This window comes from Podarcis liolepis, assembly GCF_965112155.1.
Source record: "Podarcis liolepis genome assembly, chromosome: 4".
Taxonomy (NCBI): Eukaryota; Metazoa; Chordata; class Lepidosauria; order Squamata; family Lacertidae; genus Podarcis; species Podarcis liolepis.
Genome location: NC_139558.1, coordinates 36,367,562 through 36,390,144, shown reverse-complemented (window position 1 = coordinate 36,390,144; position 22,583 = coordinate 36,367,562). Strand labels below are relative to the sequence as shown.

Here is a 22,583-nt window from a genome sequence, read left to right as displayed (position 1 = left end):
AAGGCAACCTGTGACGCGCCCCCGTCCCAGGCAGCGGGGGGCGGGGCCTCGCGCTCATTGGCCGCCGCCGCGGCCCCGCCCCTCCCTCCGCCAAGCCAAGCAGTGCCCGGGCCCCGTAGCGGAGAGGGGCTCGCCAGGCGCGCTGCCGCGGAGCAGGAGCGAAGCGAGCTCTGCTGAAGCATCAAGCAGGCTGCGTTGGGGCCGGAGCTTGGGGGGGGGGTCGATCTTCTCACGTGGAGGCTGGGAGTTGGTGAAAAGATTTATATGCCGCTGAAGAAAAAGCAGTGAGCACAGGGGTGCCAAGTTGAATAAAATAGGGGGATCGCATAATCGATCACAAGACGCGCTGCGCTGCGCACACCCTATTTGAATGGCAGTGCCCATCAACTTGGGCGGGGGGCAGCCCTTCAAATAAATTTATTTTTGTTGAAGGGGCCTCGGCCCCCAGGAGTTGGCTCCTGTGGGCGTGCAGAATCGACACAATACAAAACGACAATCAGAAGATTTTAGAAAAAAGTCGACGTCATGAAATTATCCGAATAAGTCAAGATAGGGAGAGTTGGAGCGCCTGGACTCTTTGTTAGTTCGTCTTTTCTCATTCCCACCCTTAGTTAAATCGCTCTCCCTAGTCTTGCCTTCGGCGGGGACGGCCTTGTTAAAAATGATCATTGTGAGTTGCTAGAGTTGGCACTCTTTAGGATTCACGTGTTCTGCCTCTTGTGTGCATCAAAGAGAGAGACTGCGTAACACTGAGGGGGAAATTACGTGGATGGATGGGGAGGGCAGAGAGAAACTATGTTAGAGTATAAAAAACATAAAATACTTGATAACAAGGGGCCATATTGGAGTCAGTGTGGCATGGTAGTTAGCGTGTTGGGCTAACCCTGGAGCACCAGGATTCAAATCTCTGCTCAGCCATGAGTCCCAGAGGGTGACCTTGCGCCTCTCTCAGTCACTCTGCCTCTTAATCTCACTTACCTCACAGTGATGTGAGGATCAGAGGCATACCTAGGCTCCCTTGCGCCATTGGCAAGGAGATATATTGGAGCGCATGGATGGATAGTAAATGTCATAATAATAACCCCAAAGGTAGAGAAGAGGGGCTTAACCTTCCTCTCCCTGTCAAAAGCTCTCCTGGCTGCTATTTGCCTTGAGGGGAAAATGAGGTGGTTGCCTCAGCAATATATTATGGGTGTCATGCAAAGGCGGCAAAATGTTAGTTATTTAATGTAGTGTATGACAGTATTTTTAAGCCACAGATAGGGATAAATGTGCATGTGTTTTTTTCTTTCTGTCTCAAGTGCCAGACTGGTTGGGCTGCATTGACACAGCAGTTTATTCCATTTCCCCGAAATTGCACATTATATTTTAGCTTTCACATGACATAAAGGCCTTTTCTGGAAATCTAGTGGAATCTTGTGAAACTCATCTCCATATTAATTAGCACTCATCTCCATATTAATTGGCAGTGGTGGGGGGGTGGGGGGGTGTGTTTGATCTGCAAAATGGAGTGAGGGGGAGATGGTTAAATTCCCCTCCCCAGTGAATAAGGCCCAAATCTGAATTTAGATTCTCCTTCACCTCAATATGGCTGTCTTTAAGCAAAGGAAAGAATGAGGCTCCACCATGCAGCCTGGGCATATCACACACTGCAGCTTCATATAGTAAGGATTTTTGCTATCAGATTTCTCTTACATCTCTGCTTGTTGCCTTCAGGCAATACCTGGCCAGAGTTCTTGTGCTTACTTGAGAAAGGAATGTTAATAACCCACAATATTCAAGTGGTGTGTCTCCATGGGAACTAATTGTTAGAAGATTGCTTCCTGACACTGAGAAAGGGTTGTGGGGTACATATTTCCCCCTCCCAGATAAGAATGATGGAATCTTGGTTTGCGCATGGAAAGAAATAATAGAAAGGGTGGTTGGATTTTAATCCAGAGAACACCACAAAGGGCACTTCCAGACTGTCACTGTTGGACAATTTCAGGTTTCACAGTTACATTTAAACTCTCATGCAACAAACGTGTGCCCCCGCTGCTCTTAGAAGTGAGCATAACAACATTTAAAGACAATTACAATATCTGACAAGGGCAATCTAGCCATTGCAAAATAAATTTATATAGCAAAGGAAGTACTTAAGAACATAGCAATTGAACCTTGGTATGAGAATTGGGGTACTACAACTGCTCACCCTTTTGATGAAATATTGTGGGGTATGAACTTAAGTATCAAAACAAACAGATAAGGACAGGCTTCTAAGGCACACTGCAAACACCTGGCCTCACTTTAGATTAAAGTCAGGGCTGGGCTTGTTTATTCTAAGAATACCGGTACTTTTTTGAAATATGGCTGAAGACCACACACAAAGGATTCCATCTCAGACTCTCTCTTTTTTTTACTTTTAATGTGCAGCATATTAATATATTTAAATACTTATTCCATTGCAATATTTCTTCATTTGGCACAATTGTTCAAGTGCAGTTTAAGGCAGAAAGGAAAACCACAAGAACATAATCCCCCCATAAATTCTGCAAATAATAGACAACTGATACACTAACAAAGATGATCATGAGAAATCATTATGTATTAAAAATAGACAGAAAAGTCAGGGGTAGGGGGAAATCCCACCACCACTTTTAAATACAATATCCCTAAGCCAGAAATCCTTGAGCCCAACTAGGAGCCTTGCAGATACCAGTAGAGTTTTTAACACTGCACAATGCACAATTCATTTTTTTTTATCATACCAGACTGAATCCAGATGGGAATGTGCATTCAGAAACATGTTTATTTGTTCATGTGAATCCACATATCTGATTGAGGGTTATTACTTGCGAGTGAACCCAATGTGTTTCATATCTCACAGATACCAACAGATTGAATTAATGAATTAAAGACTCACTACCCTGTCCTTCCAGACAATTGACTAAAATCAGAAACCTCAACAAAGTAACATTAGCAACCAAAATAGATCTAAAAAGCAGATTTCACTAAAAAGCAGAAGAAAATAAAATAGCCTTTGCCAAGTACTTAAGAGCATGCCACCAACAGATAGATCTGGGGAGGTCATTCCATTGCCAGGGCAGCACAACCAAGGAAGCCTCATAGCCAAGACCAGGGTCTCTGCTGTTGATTCTAATACACAGACAGGTTTGTTGGGCAGAATGCAGTTTCTCACATACTCTGGATCTGATGCTGCATTTACTGACTAGGACACCTGCTGCTTAATAAAATATTACCAAAATGCTTTTAAAAAATGCATTAGGCTCATCCAAATGATGAGTAATGTCTGAACTGAGATAAATCACTTCATATTGCCATTACAAAGATTTATTGATATTCTGATTGTCAGTGGCAAATAAACCTGTGCATTGCTCAAAGCTACCTCCAGGGTAGCGACTGTGTTCCAATTACTCCCTGAGTAAAACAGAAAATATAGTTGAAAGACTTTCCCCCCCTACGAAGTATGACATTTAGAAACATTTAATGTCATATTAATGAAGAACTCTCATGTAGTTGTGTGCAATTAATTAGTTTCTAGCTTTGAAATACTGATTAACAGTTTTCACTCAAGGAAAATGTCATATTACTGAAAACCTCAATGGGAGAATTTATACATAAATGTAACATAGTGTGTGAGAGTTTATAGATGATCTTCTGGAGGTCAGTATTTCTCAGTTGGTTTCTTGATGGTTTAGACAACTGCCCCACCTAAAATGAAAGATGTCATATCAATTGAAAATAGAGGCATGCATTATTTAAAGTGCAGTGCAATGCAAATACACTAACTAGGGAGAAACCCCTGTTGAACACAATGGGACTTGCTTCCAAATAAAAGACAAATGCCTAGGATTATGCTGCATTATAATTATAATTTGGCAAAATCCATGCACAGAACGGAGCCTATATGCTCAAAGGAACCATGAGTTTGTGTAACCACTGGTTTATCAAACTTTTACATGGCAATTGTATCTGCTGTGACTGCACTGGTAATTCTTCCAGTAAACCTGTAAAGTGTGCATTCCTAAACACAGGGATATGCAGTGCCTTTTTTCCCCTTAAAAAAATGTTTAGGGGTACTCTCATTTTCCTACTCATATTGAAATACTGCCCCTCAATGTGGCCAAACTTAGATTCACAACATGTTTAGGGGTATGCGTACCACTGCATCCCCCCAGAAAAAAAGCACTGGGGATATGCAATTGTGAGCTTCCAAATGCATGTCCTTGAACGCTTAAGAACTTTATTTAATGTGTGTTTATGATTCCAGCCTTAATGTAGCTTAGAAATCTGGCACGATAGAAGTTGAAATCAGGAAGATTTATTCTAAATGTTAAATAGTATTTCCCAGCTGTAGTATTTCTACTTTTGTAGAAAAGAATGCATTTCCCCCCACTCTCTTGAATCTCTAGTTCTGCTATGGGTAATGCAGGGATTATTCTTCCCACTTCTGTTTGCTTGGAGAGTCAGATATCCCCAGTTATTTGGGAAGAGTCCAGAGTTCAGTGTTAGAGCACACGCCTTGCATACCTAACATTCTGGGTTTAGGAATGTGACTCTCTGACAGTAGAGGTGGGAAATGCCTTAAAAAGAGTTGACAGAGTAAATAGTAAAAGGCTAAACCAGAGGTGGGCAGAAGGAATCTAGCAGTAAATCTCTGGGTGAATTGAAGTAGATTGGCAAGAACAAAGAATCTCTAACTCATCTCTTCAGTTTTGAATTTTCATTGAAAGTGGTTTCATCCATTAGAACCATGATTATTTTTTAGTTCATCATAGCAAATACGTAACTCTTACTACAGTTATTCTTACCTCTCGGTTTAAAACAGTATCTCTTTTTCTTGTAAGCAGTGTAGCCCGCTATAGCCCCACAGGCTAACAGCACAACTGCAATCACAACAGGAGACGAAATCTGAGCTGCCGAACTATCCACTAGAGATAAGGGAAGGAAACACATATTTCTCTTCAGAAATATACGAATATTCTGTTTTACGTATAGAAACTGAACCAGCACACCATGGTAGTTTCACACATCTATATTTTAAAAATTATAACAATCCGTGTCAGGGTGGTCTAGTATTGTTTGTTTACTTTAAGAAAGAGAGATCTGAGTAGAACTGCTCATAATCACAATAAATGAAGCACTGACTGACTACCAGGCTTTGGGAAGGAGGTGTGAGGATCTGGCAGAGTCTTAGAGGCCTCATACCTCCTTCCCAAACCCAGTATCTGCCAAAATAAAAAATTCCTTCCAGTAGCACCTTAAAGACCAACTAAGTTAGTTCTTGGTATGAGCTTTCGAGTATCTGCCAGTGAGGGCTGGGCGGCATCAAATGTTACCAAGGGCCACCAGAAAAGGCCACATGCAGACCTCCCTGAATTAGAAGGAAAAGCAGATACACAGGCCACCAAGTGGAGCATGCTCTTGATCCATGTTGGGGACATAACGTATTTTTCGCCCCATAGGACACACTTTTTCCCCTCCAAAAATGAAGGGGAAATGTGTGTGCGTCCTATGGGGCAAATGCAGGCTTTCGCTGAAGCCTGGAGAGCGAGAGGCATCGGTGTGCACCGACCCCTCTTGCTCTCCAGGCTTCAGGAAGCTATCCACAACCCTTGCAAGCCCGGCGGGAGTTCCCGCGGGCTCACAAGGCTGGCGGGCAGCAGCCTGCAGCCCCGGCTTGTGTCCGCAAGCCTTGCGTGCCCGGCAGGAGGTCCCGCCGAGTGCGCAAGGCTTGGGGTGGCAGCCTGTCACCCGAAGCACGAGGAGCCCTCCGGAGGGCTCCCTGTGCTTCGGGCGAGTGTCCGCAAGCCTTGCACACCTGGCAGGAGGTCCCACCGAGCGCGTGAGGCTTCGGGCGGCAGCGAGTGTCTGCAAGCCTCGGGCGCCCGGTGGGAGGTCCCGCCGCGCACGCAAGGCTTGGGGCGGCAGCCTGCAGCCCGAAGCATGCGGAGCCCTCCGGAGGGTGCCCCGTGCTTCGGGCAGGTGTGCGCAAGGCTTGGGGCGGCAGCCGCGGCGGGGGGGGGGAATAAATTTTTTTTATTCATTCCCCCCCCCAAAAAATGAGGTGCATCCTATGGGCCAGTGCACCCTATAGGACGAAAAATACGGTACATGGTTTCATCCACAGATAACGCCTTCACTTGACTGCTGCTTACTGCAAACCACAACTCCAGGGGCAAATAAATGCCTGAGGCTGGGAAAGTGATTTTCAGCAGACGGGGGACCTCCAGCTACTTTTTATTTGAAATGAACATGGCCAGTTTAAGGCTGCTTTTTAAAAGCCCATTTATCGTAAAATGTACTTTGCTCCATAATATACGCCAACATTTTTTAAAAAAAACTGTACACCAGCCTTACCAGTGTTGCCATCTTGATTTGAAATGTGGTCATTGCCCCCTGAAATGAGAGACAGCAACAAAAACAAAAACATGATTTTGGGGGGAAGAAAAATAGAGAAATGTCAAAGCCACGCCAAGCTATTTAGCAAGATTTGGTTAAAAATACTCTGCTACAGTTATGCCAGTTATTAGGATGCTAGCTTAACCTTTTGTGCTTTCATTCTGTATCAGCAATAAGAATAAGGATAATACATACTCCTCGGTCAATTACAACTTTTTATAAACTCTTTGGCAGGACATTAATGTGGACCTTAAGATGTTGCTAGGCCCCAACACAGGGACGCGGGTGGCGCTGTGGGTTAAACCACAGAGCCTAGGACTTGCTGATCAGAAGGTCAGCGGTTTGAATCCCTACAACGGGGTGAGCTCCCACTGTTCAGTCCCTGCTCCTGCCAACCTAGCAGTTCGGAAGCACGTCAACGTGCAAGTAGATAAATAGGTACCGCTCCGGCGGGAAGGTAAACAGCATTTCTGTGCACTGCTCTGGTTCACCAGAAGCTGCTTTGTCATGCTGGCCACATGACCCGGAAGCTGTATGCCAGCTCCCTCGGCCAATAAAGCGAGATGAGTGCCGCAACCCCAGAGTCGGTCATGACTGGACCTAATGGTCAGGGGTCCCTTTACCTTTACCTAGGCTCCAACACAGATCAGCCTCAGCCAATAGCTAAGGATGAGTTGAAGTCCAACAATATCTGGAAGGCCACAGTTTTCCCATCTCTGTTCTATGAATTTCTAAGAGTGCAGCTAAAATAATGCTGATGATATGTTGCTATGATATGTTGAGAGGAAGACTGTGAACCAGTGTGAAGGACCTGAATCACTGTAGGTTACCTGCTGGTCCTGGAGGTGGAGCTCTCCCATCGTTGAGATCCAAATCATTGAAATCACCTACAAATAATTAAAATTATGGTATTAGTCCTTTTCTCCAAAGTATCCTTCCCAGCTTTTGCTAGGATGAATGCTAAAATTTTGCAAACATCTTTCTTGGCTCAAAGGCAGTAACCTGCCTTCAGTCTATATCAACACCAGGGTTTCCCAAACTTAGGTCTCCAAGTGTTTTGGACTACAACTTCCATCATCCCTAGCTAGCAGGACCAGTGGTCAAGGGTGATGGGAATTGTAGTCCAAAAACAGCTGGAGACCCAAGCTTGGGAAACCCTGATCTAGAGCTAGATATAAGAAATGAGCTATCTTTAACCTCAAAGCATCCACTTGGAGTCTGTTCAAAAGCTACAATACCTAGCAGACAGACAGAAAATTGCTGTTCTAACAATAACAAAAATAGTACAACAATATATTTTCAAAAAGCACCTATACTGTAAGATATGTGCTGTTTTTGCAGAATGACTCTGGTCTTCCCCAACCTGATCTATTCCAGTTGTTTTGTACTACAATCCCCATCAGTTACCCCTCCAATAGCCTTAAGTGTGTCTCAAGACAGATCTCCTTATAATCACATCAGCCACTTTGCTCCTAAACTCAGTCATAATTATCAAAATATATAGGCAACTAATTGCTTGTTAAACAGCCTTTTGCATTTACCACAAATTATGCTTACCAGAATTAATATGGCTTCCTGGCTGTGGATGTGGACGAGGGTATGGCTGAGGGTTTGGAGGAGGACCATCTAGAAATGTCAGGTACAATTTGAAGAAATGAAAAATCAAAACAAGGCATAGAATTCTTACTTGCTTGCTTTAGCTTTTGCTGGGCTTTTGTTCTGGAAATGCCTTGGTTTCCATCTTGAAAGGTTGAGCCTAACATGCCCTAACTGGTTTTACAAGGTTTCCCTTTCCTTTTTTAAAGTTTAGTTTAGTTAAAATCAGTCCTGATGATTATTCCTTTTTTAAAAGTTTACATAAATATCTGTGTTATGTTACAAAAACACAATATTGGACCATTGTGCTAAGGAAAAAATGGCCAATTTACTTGTGTTCTGTTGATGCTTCTGTGTCGGTAGTGAGAGCACAGATGTGGTAACCACAAGAAGCTCATGCACCCATTATTCTTTGCAAATGGTATGGATGAAAAATGCAAATCACACTAAGAAGCAAGAGTCTCAAACTTTTTCAATAGGGGATGCAACGTGTGAGTCTTCTGATGCAATGCATATTTAAGGCTGTAATCCTATGCACCTTGCCTGAGAATAAGGACTATTGAGCATAGTATGATTTCCAAGTAAACATTCCTAGGATTATAATATCTTGCTTGTATGGTGGTGCAAGGCCTACATACCTTCATAAATTAACTACTCCATTTTTTTGTATTGCATCCTAAATATACCTGAAACTAGACTGAAGGTGTTAACTTGTCAATTTTAATGTTGACCCTGATTTCGCCATCACAATGAGTTCATAAATTCATAGAATGCACATGCGAAAGGGCTAAAGTCTGATTCATAACCCTGTTAATCCAGATTACATGGATTTAAATGAGTAATGCAGAATGTGTTTAGATGAATTTAAGTTAAATTAGCATTACAAGTTTAAATCCAACTAATCAGAGTTCATTGATTTGTGGATTTAGCTGAAAAAAAATATGAAAAGATTATTGCAAAATGTAGGGGATGGACAAATACTTACCACCAGCACCTAGGGCATCTCCTAAGTGAAAGTCGGGATCTAAAAGAAATAAAAATATATTACAAATGGATGAGCATTATCAGTGTAGATAAAATACCAGTTTTCAACAATAAATGAAAGCATTAAAATAGGGGGGGTGGGAATGAACAGTTATAACACCCATCCCATGTCTACACCCAGACATTTCATCCCATCGTTTATAATCCATCTTTTAATCTAAAATTAGATAGGGATCCTGCAGCCCTTCAGATATTATTGAACTACCATCAGCCACAGCCACCAATGGTCAGTGATGATGGGAATTGTCCTGCAATGTATGGAATGCCACAGGTTCCCGTTCCTTAAAGTTTACATTCTCTCTCTCTCTCTCTCTCTCTCTCTCTCTAGACACACACACATACACACACACCACACACACACACACACCACACACACACACACACACACAGACAACTACAACAGTACACAGTGTATTTCAGGGCTGATCTGCTCAAGTCTGACATGTTAAGAGAACATTTCCCCCCAAAAAACTCATAATAGCAGGGAAAACTTAGGATAGAACTTAGAAAAATACTAATCTAATAAGGATTTCCAAAACATTTATGCTTATATAACTCTAATTATCAGAAATAAACACTCATATTTTTTTTAGATTTTAAAAGTAAAAATAATTTTTACCATTGTTTCCGTTGCCACCTCCGTGTGGTCTAAGGTCAGGATACAGCTTAGGTCTGGAGTTGCCATCTGTTAAACATTTCAAGAAGTGTATCCATGAAGAGAAACAAAATGGAAATCAGAATTAATGCTCCTTTTAAAAATCTGTATCCAGTCTTAACTATTAAATTTTAAATCTGCCTCATTAACAATGTAAATCATTCATTCCGTTATTTCCTTGGCCACCTGAATGTGGTTCATATATTTTTCTTTCCTTAGCAAGAGCATTGTTTTGACTTCCTTAATTTAAGGCAAGGGTCACTAGCCTTTATAGCACATGAAACACATTTGAAGTTTTGGGAAAGTGCCCGAGCACCAGCCACAAAAACGGCTGCTGTGTGAGTCTGGCATAACACAAAATGTCTACCACATCTAAAAGAGCATAAAAAGAGGGAGTATAATTACAGCAACTCACCCACTGAAGGCTTTTTGGTAGCTGGAGGAGGCTTTGGGGTACCTAACACAATTAAAATTAAAGTTAGTGTATCATACATCTTATCAAAAGCAGGAACAACTTGATATTACATTTCTCACTCCAAGTGAGGCGGTTAAGGTTGAAATTCTATACTCATTTGGCTGCAGGGCAGCACTTTCTTCTTTCAGCTCAGGTGGCAAAATGGGACACACCACTCCTGACCTGTATATACATTGCATTGTGAAATATGATTGGCCTTTTCTTTCAAAGCAGGGGTTGGTAAGTCCAGACTTGAGGGCCAAATGTAGCCACCTAAGCCCCTCAGGGACTCTTCCCTGTTCCATGCCATCCTTATGCACTCTCACCTGACTGGAACTGCAATAATGCCTCTTGCTTGCTCGGATGGAAAATGGAGGGGTGTGTGGGTGTGGGTGCGGTGTGTTAGAAACTTCTGACTTTTACATCGCTGAAATGTAGGCTGCTGGGTGAAGATAAGTATTGCATTTGCCCAATTTTGCCTTGAGCCCCTTCAGGCACAGTGCCCAGGTGGTTCCTCATGCAGGAATGTGATGTTCCCACCCCTGCTTTAAAGTAGAAGGAACTCCCAATGGTCTCTCCAGATATATATTTTGTCACCTCCCTTCTCCCAGATAGCAAGTAGCTGATGCTGGATACCCCTGATCCAATCAAGAAGAATCGCACTTCGTGGTATGTAAAATTATGTTTAAAATGAAGAATTATTGGGCCAATATCCAACTGCATCTTCTGTAAATCCTCCTCCAAACTCTACTCCTGGGTAAAGAAGGTGCCATCCAGAACCCCAAACTCACTATTTGAGTTTCCCTGTGCTAAAAAAAAGTTGCTATTTAGATAGAAAGACAAGTTTCTAAAAAAAACAAACCAAAAAACCCAAAAAAACAACATGTACACACAATGGCATCTGTTGAAGGATTCTTCTGGGAGGATTGTGCATATGTAGTTCTTTGCATAGGTTGTTGGGTGGGAAGGAATAGCAAGCACAAATAGTTTAGGAAAAGTTAGGATATGCATAATTTACATACATGCTCCTTTAAATCCTAGATTTGGGTTTCGCTTTTGGTCATGACCAGAAGAGGGAGATCTCCACCAAATCATATTAAACATGTTCTGCCTCTTTTAAAAAAATCTTTAAAAAATAATAACAAGAATAAAAATAAAAAAGACTAATCTTGAACTGCAGCATTTGTTTACTTCTTTTAGACCCTTTTGTTAATTGTGTTTTGCTTCTTCAGAAAATCTACCCAGGATTCCACATTTATTTCTGTACAATGATGTCCAGTTTTGCCATTGACTTAAACTGAAAGAGGAGTCACTTCAGTTTGATGTTTAGATCAAAAAAATAATATTCAAAAAAAATTTTTCCCAGGAATCTTACCTTTGTCAAGAGCATCTGCTAAGTCAAAGTCATCATTGCCTATCAAAAGAACACAATAATTTAGAAAGACATTGTAACAGAATGCAAAGCTTCAATCTGCCTTGTCTCCCCAGAATATCTGCCAAGGATTCTGGCCTGCTATAACAACATGATGGCAGACGTGTAGCCTGAGCTTTATATAAAATTTGAAAGATTGTGGTTGCTCTGAGTTAAACTAGTCTGGAAGGAACCCAAAATGAACTTTCCCCTCCCCAACTTGATACAGTGGTACCTCAGGTTAAGTACTTAATTCATTCCAGAGGTCTGTTCTTAACCTGAAGCACCACTTTAGCTAATGGGGCCTCCTGCTGCCACTGCGCCGCCAGAGCCCAATTTCTGTTCTTATCCTGAAGCAAAGTTCTTAACCTGAAGCACTATTTCTGGGTTAGCAGAGTCTGTAACCTGAAGCGTATGTAACCTGAAGCGTATGTAACCCGAGGTACCACTGTATTAGTAAATTTTATTTTCTATTCTGTTCCTAATGATTCCCATCACGGAATGTGCCTTCTTCCACAGCTGTTGCACACGGGTCCCATGGAAGATGGCATGACTGATGCAGTTGGCCCACTTGATTCAAAACAGCAACTCTCAGAAATGAAACATAATGATCTCATTTACAGAATCACACTAGCTTAATTCATCAGAATGAGCATGAAACATGTGATGCAACCTCTAGAGTCTAGAAAACAGTTTGGCTGCAACTCCAAAAAGCTTGTTTACAAATTCCCAAAGTTAATGGAAGTGTTTGAAAACAAGTATTTTGGTTTGCAGGTATTGTTTCCGTCCCAAAACAAAAAGGATGTTTACAATGGTAAACAATGTGCCATCAAGATTTCTTCCTGAAGTCTTGAATTCTCTCCTCCTGCTGCATGGTGGCAAACCTCTTGAAACTAAAGGGACTTTCATAAACTGTGAATATTGGATAGTAGAAGATTATACCTGGCATTCCCAATAACCTGGGAATGCTTAAGATACCCAATCAGGTATATTATAACTGTTTGCTCAGCACAGAGTTCAACTACTGGAGGCAGTAATTCTGGTTTTGTCTCCATTCTCCTCTCTGCTGAACCCTACAATGGCAACACTGGTACTATGATGGAGGAAGGAAATTGTACCACCCACTGAACTGGTTGTAGTCAAGTGATGGTTGCCTGAAGGCAGACTGCAGTTGCTCTCCTAGACTGAGAGTGTGAGGTTGTGTTCTGTTGGTGAAGCAAGCAGGGATTTGAGGAGTTTCTGGGCCAGGATGGTAAAAACTGGGGGTGCCATACAGATTAGAAATAACCATTTAAACTTGGGCCCAAAGCATAACTGAAAAGTGCAATAGAAATGATTGATAATTATATGGATGCAGTGACATTGTTTCATTAAGACCTCTTCCTGTCTGTGCTCTAGTTAATCTGTAGTCTTTCCATCACTCTGCAAGTTAAGCAAATGAGGCATTAGGAAAGACAAAGCACTGTAGCACATAGGAAATGTGAAACGGTGAAATAATTCCACTTTAAGTGCCAATAGAACCGCAGCAGTATAAAATCTGATTGATGTATTCACATAACATTGAGGGGGAAGCAGAATCAAAATTGCTTTTAGCATAGCTACAGTTGCTGTGCAGATCAGGAGACAGCTACTAAAAAACAAAAACAAAAGCTGCTACACTGAAAAACTTTACATTGTTTCTGATCAGAGTTGTGATGGCACTGTTTCCTAGCTTTGCTTTTTTTTTGCAATGGATGGGGTGGGATTCTCTAGAGCCTATGCGTTTATAATTCTGGATTGAATCTGAGGCTGAGTACATACCACATATTTAAAGTGCATCTTCCACCCTACAAAGAATCTTGAAAACTGTCACTTGCTTAAGGTGCTGGGAACCATGGCTCTGTGAGAAGAAAACTACAGTCCCCAGAATTATCGGATGGGGGTACTTTCAATGTATTGTGTGTATGTAGTCTTACATTCATTTTGGATCTGGAAAAATCAACAAGAAGTGACGTTTCTCATCCATTCTTACTTATTAACAATGTCTTCTGAATTGGGAAGAAGCCCAATTCAATGACAAATTCATCTCTCCACACCACATTTTTTTATACCATGAGTACATCACAGTCTCTTGGGAGTTGGACAGCCCTGCCATATATCAACAGATTTTAGATTTTAGTTGCTCTTCAGTGCCCAGCAAATGCCTGATGTTGGGGGGGAAATGTTGATGTATCAATGTGCTAAAAGCCACACAGTGTTGTGAATAAATGTTCTGATATATTTTGTGCATGTGTGGTGAGATTACAGGACCACAGGGTAAGAAATGGCACCTTGAGTTAAGACAGAAAGTGGTGAACCACACTGTGTATCTGGTCAGAACCACAGTGCTTCAATAACAATCAGCCATAATAACCAACAACCATGCCAGCTCCTTAACTGTTCCTCTGAATCTGCCTCTAGAAAATATAATGTTAGGACAGTCTAATAAACCGATCTGGATGCTGAAGTAGTAAGATGTTATTAGATGCCCAAGACCCATCAGTCTTGATCAGCATGGCCAGTGATCAGTGGTGAGGGGAGTTGTAGTCCAATACAGTGGCGTGCAGTGAAATTTTTCATAGGAGAATAGTTAGGGCCAAAGGCACTAGCTTGCAAGGGCAACCATTGCTCACCTTGGACATTGCAACATCCTGACACTGTGTGTGTGAGCATTGTGCCCCCCTCCCTAAACCAGGCAGAAGCTTCATGAGCTTTGGGAAGGAGGCACCAGAGGAACATTTAGCGGATTAGCTTAGTTCCCGTAGTCCACTGATGGCACACCACTGGTCCAATAACATCTGGTGGACCACAGGATTCCCATACCCGCCCTAGAGCATCCTTAGATCCCACTGACAAGCCATGAAACGCCTGAGGTCTGGGATCACTCAGTAAATCCCAGCGTGGTGATGCAAGGACAGATTACACTAGAAGCTGCAGGTGATATCATCAATGTAAAAGGCCATAAGTCAGTAGTAGGCCATTTGCTTTGCATGCAAAGAAGGTCTCAGGCTCAATCCCATACCTGAAAGGCATCTCCAGGTAGGGCTGAGAATGACCAGCATGTGAACCCTAAAGAGCTGCTCTCAGTTGGTGTGCAGACCATACTGAGCTGGATAGAACAATGGGTCTATTAAGTATAAGGTAGTTTCCAGTGCTCCTAATTCAAATGCTTGGAGTTGTGCAGACAGTGAAAATGGATTGGTAAAAATAGTCCTTTTCCGATAACAAGAGACAATCTCACCAAAAACATCTCCTCTGTGGAACATCTGTACATACCCAAACAGCAGAGTGCCAGTTTCTTTTTATTGCACTGCTTTGTTCCAACAAATCTGTGTTGAACAGCGGGTGAATATTTTGAAAAGCCAGCAATATATTCTGTCTAAAGGGAAACTCATACCCTCCAACATTTCACCAATTACAATAGGGACGTCCCATTCCATAATGATAACTTTGCTATTTATACGCCACACATCTTACTGGGTTGCCCCAGCCACTTTGAGCAGCTTCCAAATATATATATAAAATATAATAAAAGATTAAATATTTTTTTTAAAAACTTCCCTTCAGATGGCTCGAAAGCTGGATAACTCCACACCCTCCAACATTTCTCCAATGAAAATAGAGACATCCTTAGGAAAAGTTGGACTTTCCGGGATGAAATCAGAAACTGAAATCAGGGATGTCCCTGGAAAATTGGGACAATTGGAGGGCCTGGAAACCATCCTGAAAATCTGGCAACATGAGTAGGGTTGCTTTCTAATGACAAAAAAATGGAACATAGGCAGCTTCAGTGAATGAAAAATGGGTAATCATTCTCCTCTCCAGTGATTTTTACACTGGAGTATCCGTATTTTAAAACTGGAGGAAATAGGATGTGATAAGTGACTTCCTGGATGACACAAGCACCTCATTACTCAGTTCCCTCTAGACACCGTTATCGAGGCAATTTGCATGGTAATCTCAATAGGTACCTCATTACTGTACTGGCTTTTGAGCAGTTCTGCAGTTGGAGTGTAGGAAAATGCAACTTGGGAAATGGTTCTGTTGACACAGAAGATAGAGGCATGCAGGGCACTCAAAGAAGAATCACACACATACGTTCATGGTTTGGGGGAGCAAAGACTATTATTAGGGCATCAATGATTTAATTCATGCTATATTGAATTTTAATATACTGTGATTAACAGCCGGAGGAGATAATGAAGCAGAAGGGAGAAAACAGAGAGCAACCACAGTCTCTCAGTATCCTTGCTGCAGTATGAAATTGTATCCTTTGTCTTATCTAAGAATGAGAATTGCAAGGGAATATAGAAATAAATTATGGGGAAACAGGTGGCCCTTTATGCAATATTGTCAATAAAATAACTACCTCCCACAAAAGCAAATTCAGGTAGGTTTTGAGTTTTTATAAAAGAAATGTTGTAATTTTCTGCTAAGTTCTATTTACTTGTGGAATATTATGATCAAAAACAGTTTTGTTGATCATTGTTAATAGTGGGGATATATATATATATATATATATATATATATATATATATATATATATATCACCACCAAAGTTTGCTTTGTTTATTTTGTTCAGGAGAGTCACCACTACAAAGAAGCAATGATAGATAGATGATAGATAGATAGATAGATGATAGATAGATAGATGATAGATGATAGATGGATGATAGATGATAGATAGATTAGAAAAATGACATTACAATGGGGGAATGGTGCAATCCTGCATTATTTTTCTTTCTTTCATAGCTTTATCTGTGGGCAAGCAAATGCAAAAATGTCACACTTCAAAAACAGCTCCAAGCTGCATGGGTAGCAGGATCTGTGACATCACAGGTACTATCAACAGTCAAAGAACAACCAACTGCATATCTGTTACTGAAACATAGATTGGCAGGCCTTTGACCCTTCCTGTTATGTGGTCTCTCCCCCACTTTAGCTCCTCATTATTTGCTTAGAAGTTACAGAAGCACAGACTTTGAAGGGACCATGGGCCTCATCAAATCCAACCTTGTATTCATGCAGGAACCTTGTAACATATACAATCATGGAAATGGTTTCAGCTGGGTGCGTTTTCCTAAACTGAGAGTGTACTGCAGACAGGAAAAACAGGTTGATCAGCAGCACTGTCAACAACCACTTAAGACAGTGGCTCATAAGCCAAGGGAAGAGAAGGCGATGATAAAGAAGAGTGAAAGAGGTTGCTTATGATTCGGAGGCCATGACTAACTTCCAAGAGGATCGCAGGCACAGACTCATGAACATGCCCCTTCCTCGCCAGCAGGTTGTCAACATGATTCATCATCTTGAAGCCAAGAGGTGAGATTGGCATTCATGATGACGTTTAAACAACACTTAAAGATTAGGACTTTGAGGGAAAGGTGTGGAACATGTGACTGCAGTCTGCAGTCCTAGTGCCTAGTGCCCTAGATGTGTATTTGATACTGTGCTTGAAGCAGAGTCTAGTTTGGACCAAGGATAATGGATACCCAGATGTAGACAGTGCAATGAAATAGTTTCCAAAGCAATCAGGATGCATTTATACAGCAAACAGGGCTATCGGGTATATGTGGACCTGAAACAGAGGATTGACAGGACTTCAGTGTGGAGCATGGACTATTTGGAAATATTCTAGGGCTATGTTTGGCCTTGGGGGGCCTGACATTTTAGGGAAGGGTGGGCACTCAAGTCAAGTGCAAATCAGTAGTATCAAAAATAAGTATTGGTAATGAGGTTTCACTACAAATAGTCCCTCATGAGGACATAACTGAAATCCTAAAGCAGACTATGGATTCTGTCATAGGAGCAATATACATTATTATTATTATTATTATTATTATTATTATTATTATTATTACTACTACTACTACTATCAGTCGGCGTCGTATAATACCACCCTTCATCCAAAGATCTCAGAGCAGTTCACAACATAAAAATACAACTGTTGAATTGAATATGTCCTATAAAATACACCGTTCAATATACATGCTGCTTCTGCATTTGAAAACTGAAGTCTTACCAAGTGTCATAAAGAGGCAACTCCCAGTCTATTTTTTTTTGTAGAACAAGAAAGTCCACATACCAAACTTAATGAGATGGTGTGGATTATCATTCTTCACCTACTCGGATGAATTTTCTTCTTCTCTGGAAGACTGTCATCCTTTCAGTCATTCATTAGTTATGTGATAAATTGAAAAGCTTGTCCAGTCCACCAGTTTTCAGGCAATTATCATTCATTTCAGAAAAACTGGACTAACTTTTGTAAATTAGGACTGTTAGCGTTAATGAATTAAGTTTTAAAATGCACGAGTCAGAAAAACAGCTTGTTCAATAATGCTCAAGACGAAACACTAGATCGGGAGTTTGCAAGCCACATAATAGATCTGTATGGATAATGCACCTATATTAATACAAAGATCACTTATTTTTATGGCCAGAATTTGCATTCCTCTCTCTTCTCATTCTGGTAAAGACTTTCACTTGCAATTCAGAGTTTGCAAAGAGCATCTGTTCATTGCAGGCCTTGGGTTGTTTCTGCTTCCATAGTTTGTAATAGCAAAGCCATGCCTAGGCCTATAATCTTGCTGGATTTTGCCTCCTGCCTCTGCCCTCTCCCTCCATTGCATGCAAAAATAAAAATGCAAACTCATGAGATTACCTACAGATGATTGGCACTATTGGAAGACTGAACTCATTACACTATATATTTAAAAAGCTAGTTGGTGCTTTTTTAAAAAAATAAAAATATAGCAGTACTGATTATAATGCTAATAAGAAGCTTCCAGATTGCAGTAAAAGGGTTTGATGTTTTAAAAAAATGCAAAATGAATATGACCAAGTTGTACAATCCTCTTTTGTAAGCATTCTGTTTATCCAAATCTGTAATTTAAAGGTCTAATAATTACAGCTGAATACACTTCCGTTAAGTAGACTTTCTAACAGAAAGAGGTGGCCGCCTCAGGAAGTTGATGTTGGGTATAATGGAAAGGCAACAAAGGGTTCTCTCCTGCCCTCTGCCCCCTTAATGTATCATTCTTATTGCTTGTGGGATTTTCTGCCTCAAGGTGCCAAAATAATGTGACCAGCCTTGGTTTAGGTTCACCATGACTAGAGACATTTTGCTGCCTGAGGCAGAGCAACAAATCTTCCTTAAGTTGCATACACACCATATATTTAAAGCACATTCTCCCCACCCCCATCATCCTAGGAACCCTAGTTTATTCCTCACAGGGCTGTAAGTCCCAGCCATTTAGCAAACTACAATTCCCAGGATTCTTTTGGAGGAGGGCATTTTCTTTAAATTGGCTTTAAATATATGGTGTGTATGCAGCCTCAGTGAAAGAAGGTTCTGGACTTACTCCCAAATATGTGTTGATGGGAGTTCATCTTAAATTAGGGTTACCATACGTCCAGAATTTCTGGAATACTGCAGCTGCAAGCAGTGTCCAGGTGGAAATCAGGAAAAAGCTCAACTACTTTTCTGTCCGGATGTGAACTTTTTCAAATATGGCAACCCCAGCTTAAATAAGACCAAATATTGTGTTTGCCGATGTGCTTCATGATAATGTTCTGGTCCAATGAAAAAGTTAACACCACATGATACAAAGAACCACAGTTGGTTGATGTTTACATATAGCTGGAAAATGGCCCCTTTGTTGGAAATGAACTGCAAAATAATAAAAAGAATATTTGTTGTTGTTGTTTATAATCCAAAGAAATGATCGGGCAACAACACTTATGTATACAGAACTGATCTTTCTAATTATTATTAATGTTAGATGCCCCTGCTCTAACCAGAGGTGGAGCTAACTGCTCCAGCACCTGGAGCGGCACACATGCTGTGCACTCGGGGGCAGGGCCATGGGGGCGGGGTGAGCGTCCCAGGGGGCAAGCCACCCATAGGGGGTATAGCGAGCCGCCCATGGCGGGCTGTTTCCTGGGCAGGGGGATGGAAGGAGCCACGCCGCTTTGCCAGCAGCCTTCCTCCCTCCCCTCTTCCTTTTGACAGCTAAGGGGAGGCTCCCCCCCCCAGGAAGCAGCCCAAGCTGGGGGGGCAATGGCACACCACCTGCCCACAACTCCCAAGCCTCCCCCGAGCTGTCAAAACAAAGGGGGAAAGGCCGCCGATAAAGGGGCGCAGCTCCGCCCCTTCCCCTGACAACTTGGGGTAGGCTTGGGAGTCACAGGCGGGTGGCTCACCAAATGTCACCCCCCCTCAGTGATGACACCCAGGGCAGGCCCCCCCACTGCCTCCCTTTCCTCCACCCCTGGCTCTAACTATCATAGACATGTGTTTGAAAGTTTATTTTTCCTTATTGGAGAAATACGTACATACCAGGGGAAAAAGAAGCCTTATTAAAATCTAAATCTTCTAACCTGTTTGAATTATCTTATTCAGTCATTTTCTTTTTTAGGCACCTCCAGGGTTTTATTTACTTAACAATGTTTACAGACTGTTGTTCAAATGAAGCTTGTTCAGAAGGCAGCTTACAACAACTTAAAATACTTTTTTAAAAGCTATCGTTAAAACAACAAACATGCAAACTGCATACAAGCAAAAGTAAGAAACTGCCATTACCCTTAAATGCCAAGTGGAATGAAATAATCTTCAGATGTCCACTGAAGATTACCATAGGGCATCTTTGGGTATATTAATCCACAACTCTGGAACCAATAGAGAAAAAGACCCGCTCCTCGGGGATGATCTCAACCATCTCACCTTCCTAAAGGAGGGAAGCTGGAGCAGGCTCTCGTGAGCAGACCTGAAGGCCCTGGTGGCTTCCTATGCAAATACTCCCTGATACACCCAGAATGCAGAGGTCTGTAAACAAACTGTTTGCCAATATGGATGTTTTAGATGTCTTTTCACCAGCCTATGAGTGTCAAGAGATGGGGAGCCATGTTTTGTACCAGCTGCTGCTTCAGAACAATTGTCAAGAGCAGCCCAATGGGTTTAAACCAATGTGGAGATCACAGAGGTAGGAATGTGGGCAAATATCTTCTCTTCCAGCAGCAGGAGGTGGAGCTGGCAAAGTAATATGTTGCGTACGGGGCACTCTCTTGTCCACATCTACCATCTGATGGTTGGAAGAGCACTACCACCCACACCAAAGTGAGAGAGAGAGAGAATCTATCTTTTCATCCTAGGCATAAAATGCAGGAAGGACCACATCATCAGCAAATTACGAGCCTATTGGGGCTTAATGCTTTATTGACCACCCCATGCCAGATGTGAAAAGAGCCACAAGGGCGTCTTACCTGTGACCGTGAGCAGAAAGCAACCTGCACACAAAAGGGCAGCTGCCAACTTCACCATGGCCTTGCTTGTCTTCCTTTTGTCTGAAGCCGATAAGGGAGTCACAGCTCTACAGTTCCTTTCCTTGTTTTGTTAAGAAGACAGACCCCCACGCAGATGATGACTGTATACTCCCATGAACCGCTTGTGGTCTCGCAGGTGTCCTACCAAGAAGCCCACGTCACACGCAGGAGAAAAGGTTTGGAAGGCATCAAAAACTGATTGCAAAGTATCTCAAACCAACAGTTGGCAGCTGCATTATACAACACCCACATCTGCATCCATTCACCTATGAGCAAGAGGCATGTAGATTCAGGAAAAGGGAGGGATCAGCTGTTTGCAGCCAGTCAAAAAGCACAAATTAAGGCTTTCCCCAGCTCACCTCCCTTCCCACAGAGAAGACACTCAGTGTTCGGAAATAATTGTCATATGATTAAGCAGCCAAGCAGGGTGTGGCATAAGTATGCATTATGCTAATCCCCGGCAGAAGGAAAATGTCTGTGAAGCAAGCTCAACCAACTTGTTGTAAAATCACCAGAGAGCTGTGGGTCACATCTTTGCTTTGCAGAGAATGAGTGCAAAGCGTCAAGGAGGATCCCCTTGTTGAATTCCCCATCTGTTATTGCAATAGTTGAGACAGAGAAAGGATGGAACGAAAGCCCAAACTATACACAGGCTACCTGTAAACAAGCTGTCAAAACATGTCCTGGCCATCTGTAGGTGTTGCACCGCAAGAACTTGAAAAGCTCCCTGATTGAAAGCTTGATTCACTCAGCTGCTCATGAATCATATGATTCAACTGGAAAAGAGAGAGCAAGTTTCCTCACATTTTGACTACCAGCCTAGCTTGTATGTGACAAAGCACAGAACAAGAAATAACTTGGAATTAACATGCTGCAAAACAGCAACTTAAGTTGCACATTATACAGCCAACCATTTAGTACCAAGATGCAGGGTGATCATGTAAGATTAGTTTTGAGTAGGCATGAGTAGTTTTGGCAGGGTTATGCTTTCCGATAATGCTGCCCTCTTTAAAAGATTAACAGTGTTGGATATACTGCTGTGGAGAGTCAAGCCATGTTTGTCTTCAGTGCATTTTATTATATGTTGTTGTTGTTGTTTAGTTGTTTAGTCATGTCCGACTCTTCATGACCCCATGGACCAGAGCACGCCAGGCACTCCTGTCTTCCACTGCCTCCTGCAGTTTGGTCAAACTTATGCTGGAAGCTTCGAGAACACCGAATTGAACACTGGAAGTAGTAGTTGCTGTAGGGTGGGGCAGGTCCAGCATGAATGTAGTCATTTACTTATCCATGGATTAGTTTTGGGTGCAGGATTGAAAGACAACTTGCCCAGAAGTCATGTAGGGTGGTCACTTTTGTTGTTGTTGTTTAGTTATTTAGTCGTGTCTGCCTCCCCCCCCCCCCCCCCCCCCCCTCCCCCCTCCCCAACCCCCTTGCCCCCATCCTGCAGCAGTTTGGTCAACTCATGCCGGTAGCTTCGAAGAACACCATCCAACCATCTCGTCCTCTGCCGTCCCTTCTCCTTGTGCCCTCCATCTTTCCCAACATCAGGGTCTTTTTCAGGGAGTCTTCTCTTCTCATGAGGTGGCCAAAGTACTGGAGCCTCAGCTTCAGGATCTGTCCTTCCAGTGAGCTCTCAGGGCTGATTTCCTTCAGAATGGAGAGGTTTGATCTTCTTGCAG

The 22,583-nt window shown here is 42.2% G+C and overlaps 1 protein-coding gene across 2 annotated transcripts; it reads right to left on the bottom strand.

Moving 5' to 3' along the window:
- Positions 1–2,385: 2,385 nt before the first annotated feature.
- On the bottom strand, positions 2,386–21,721 carry XG (Xg glycoprotein (Xg blood group)). 2 transcript variants are annotated; one of them, XM_083502144.1, is made up of 11 exons: positions 21,559–21,721; positions 20,842–21,042; positions 11,527–11,565; positions 10,113–10,154; positions 9,662–9,727; positions 8,984–9,022; positions 7,960–8,028; positions 7,233–7,289; positions 6,361–6,399; positions 4,812–4,931; positions 2,386–3,711 (listed from the first exon to the last, which is right to left on the bottom strand). In XM_083502144.1, the coding sequence occupies exons 2-11, from the start codon at positions 20,897–20,899 to the stop codon at positions 3,695–3,697; spliced, it is 546 nt and encodes a 181-aa protein (XP_083358270.1). In that variant the 5' UTR covers positions 20,900–21,042; positions 21,559–21,721; the 3' UTR covers positions 2,386–3,694. The 2 variants fall into 2 exon arrangements, with proteins under 2 accessions (XP_083358270.1, XP_083358271.1); XM_083502145.1 differs by lacking the exon at positions 21,559–21,721 and adding an exon at positions 20,162–20,365 and having other exon boundaries at positions 20,842–21,290.
- Positions 21,722–22,583: the final 862 nt, after the last annotated feature.

Coding starts and splice junctions, on each gene's coding strand:
- XG (XM_083502144.1), bottom strand. CDS start 20,899: ATGGTGAAGTTGGCAGCTGCCCTTTTGTGTGCAGGTTGCTTTCTGCTC. Junction 11,566..20,841: donor CTTTCTGCTCACGGTCACAG/GTAAGACGCCCT, acceptor TTCTTTTGATAG/GCAATGATGACTTTGACTTA. Junction 9,728..10,112: donor TACCAAAAAGCCTTCAGTGG/GTGAGTTGCTGT, acceptor AATGTTTAACAG/ATGGCAACTCCAGACCTAAG.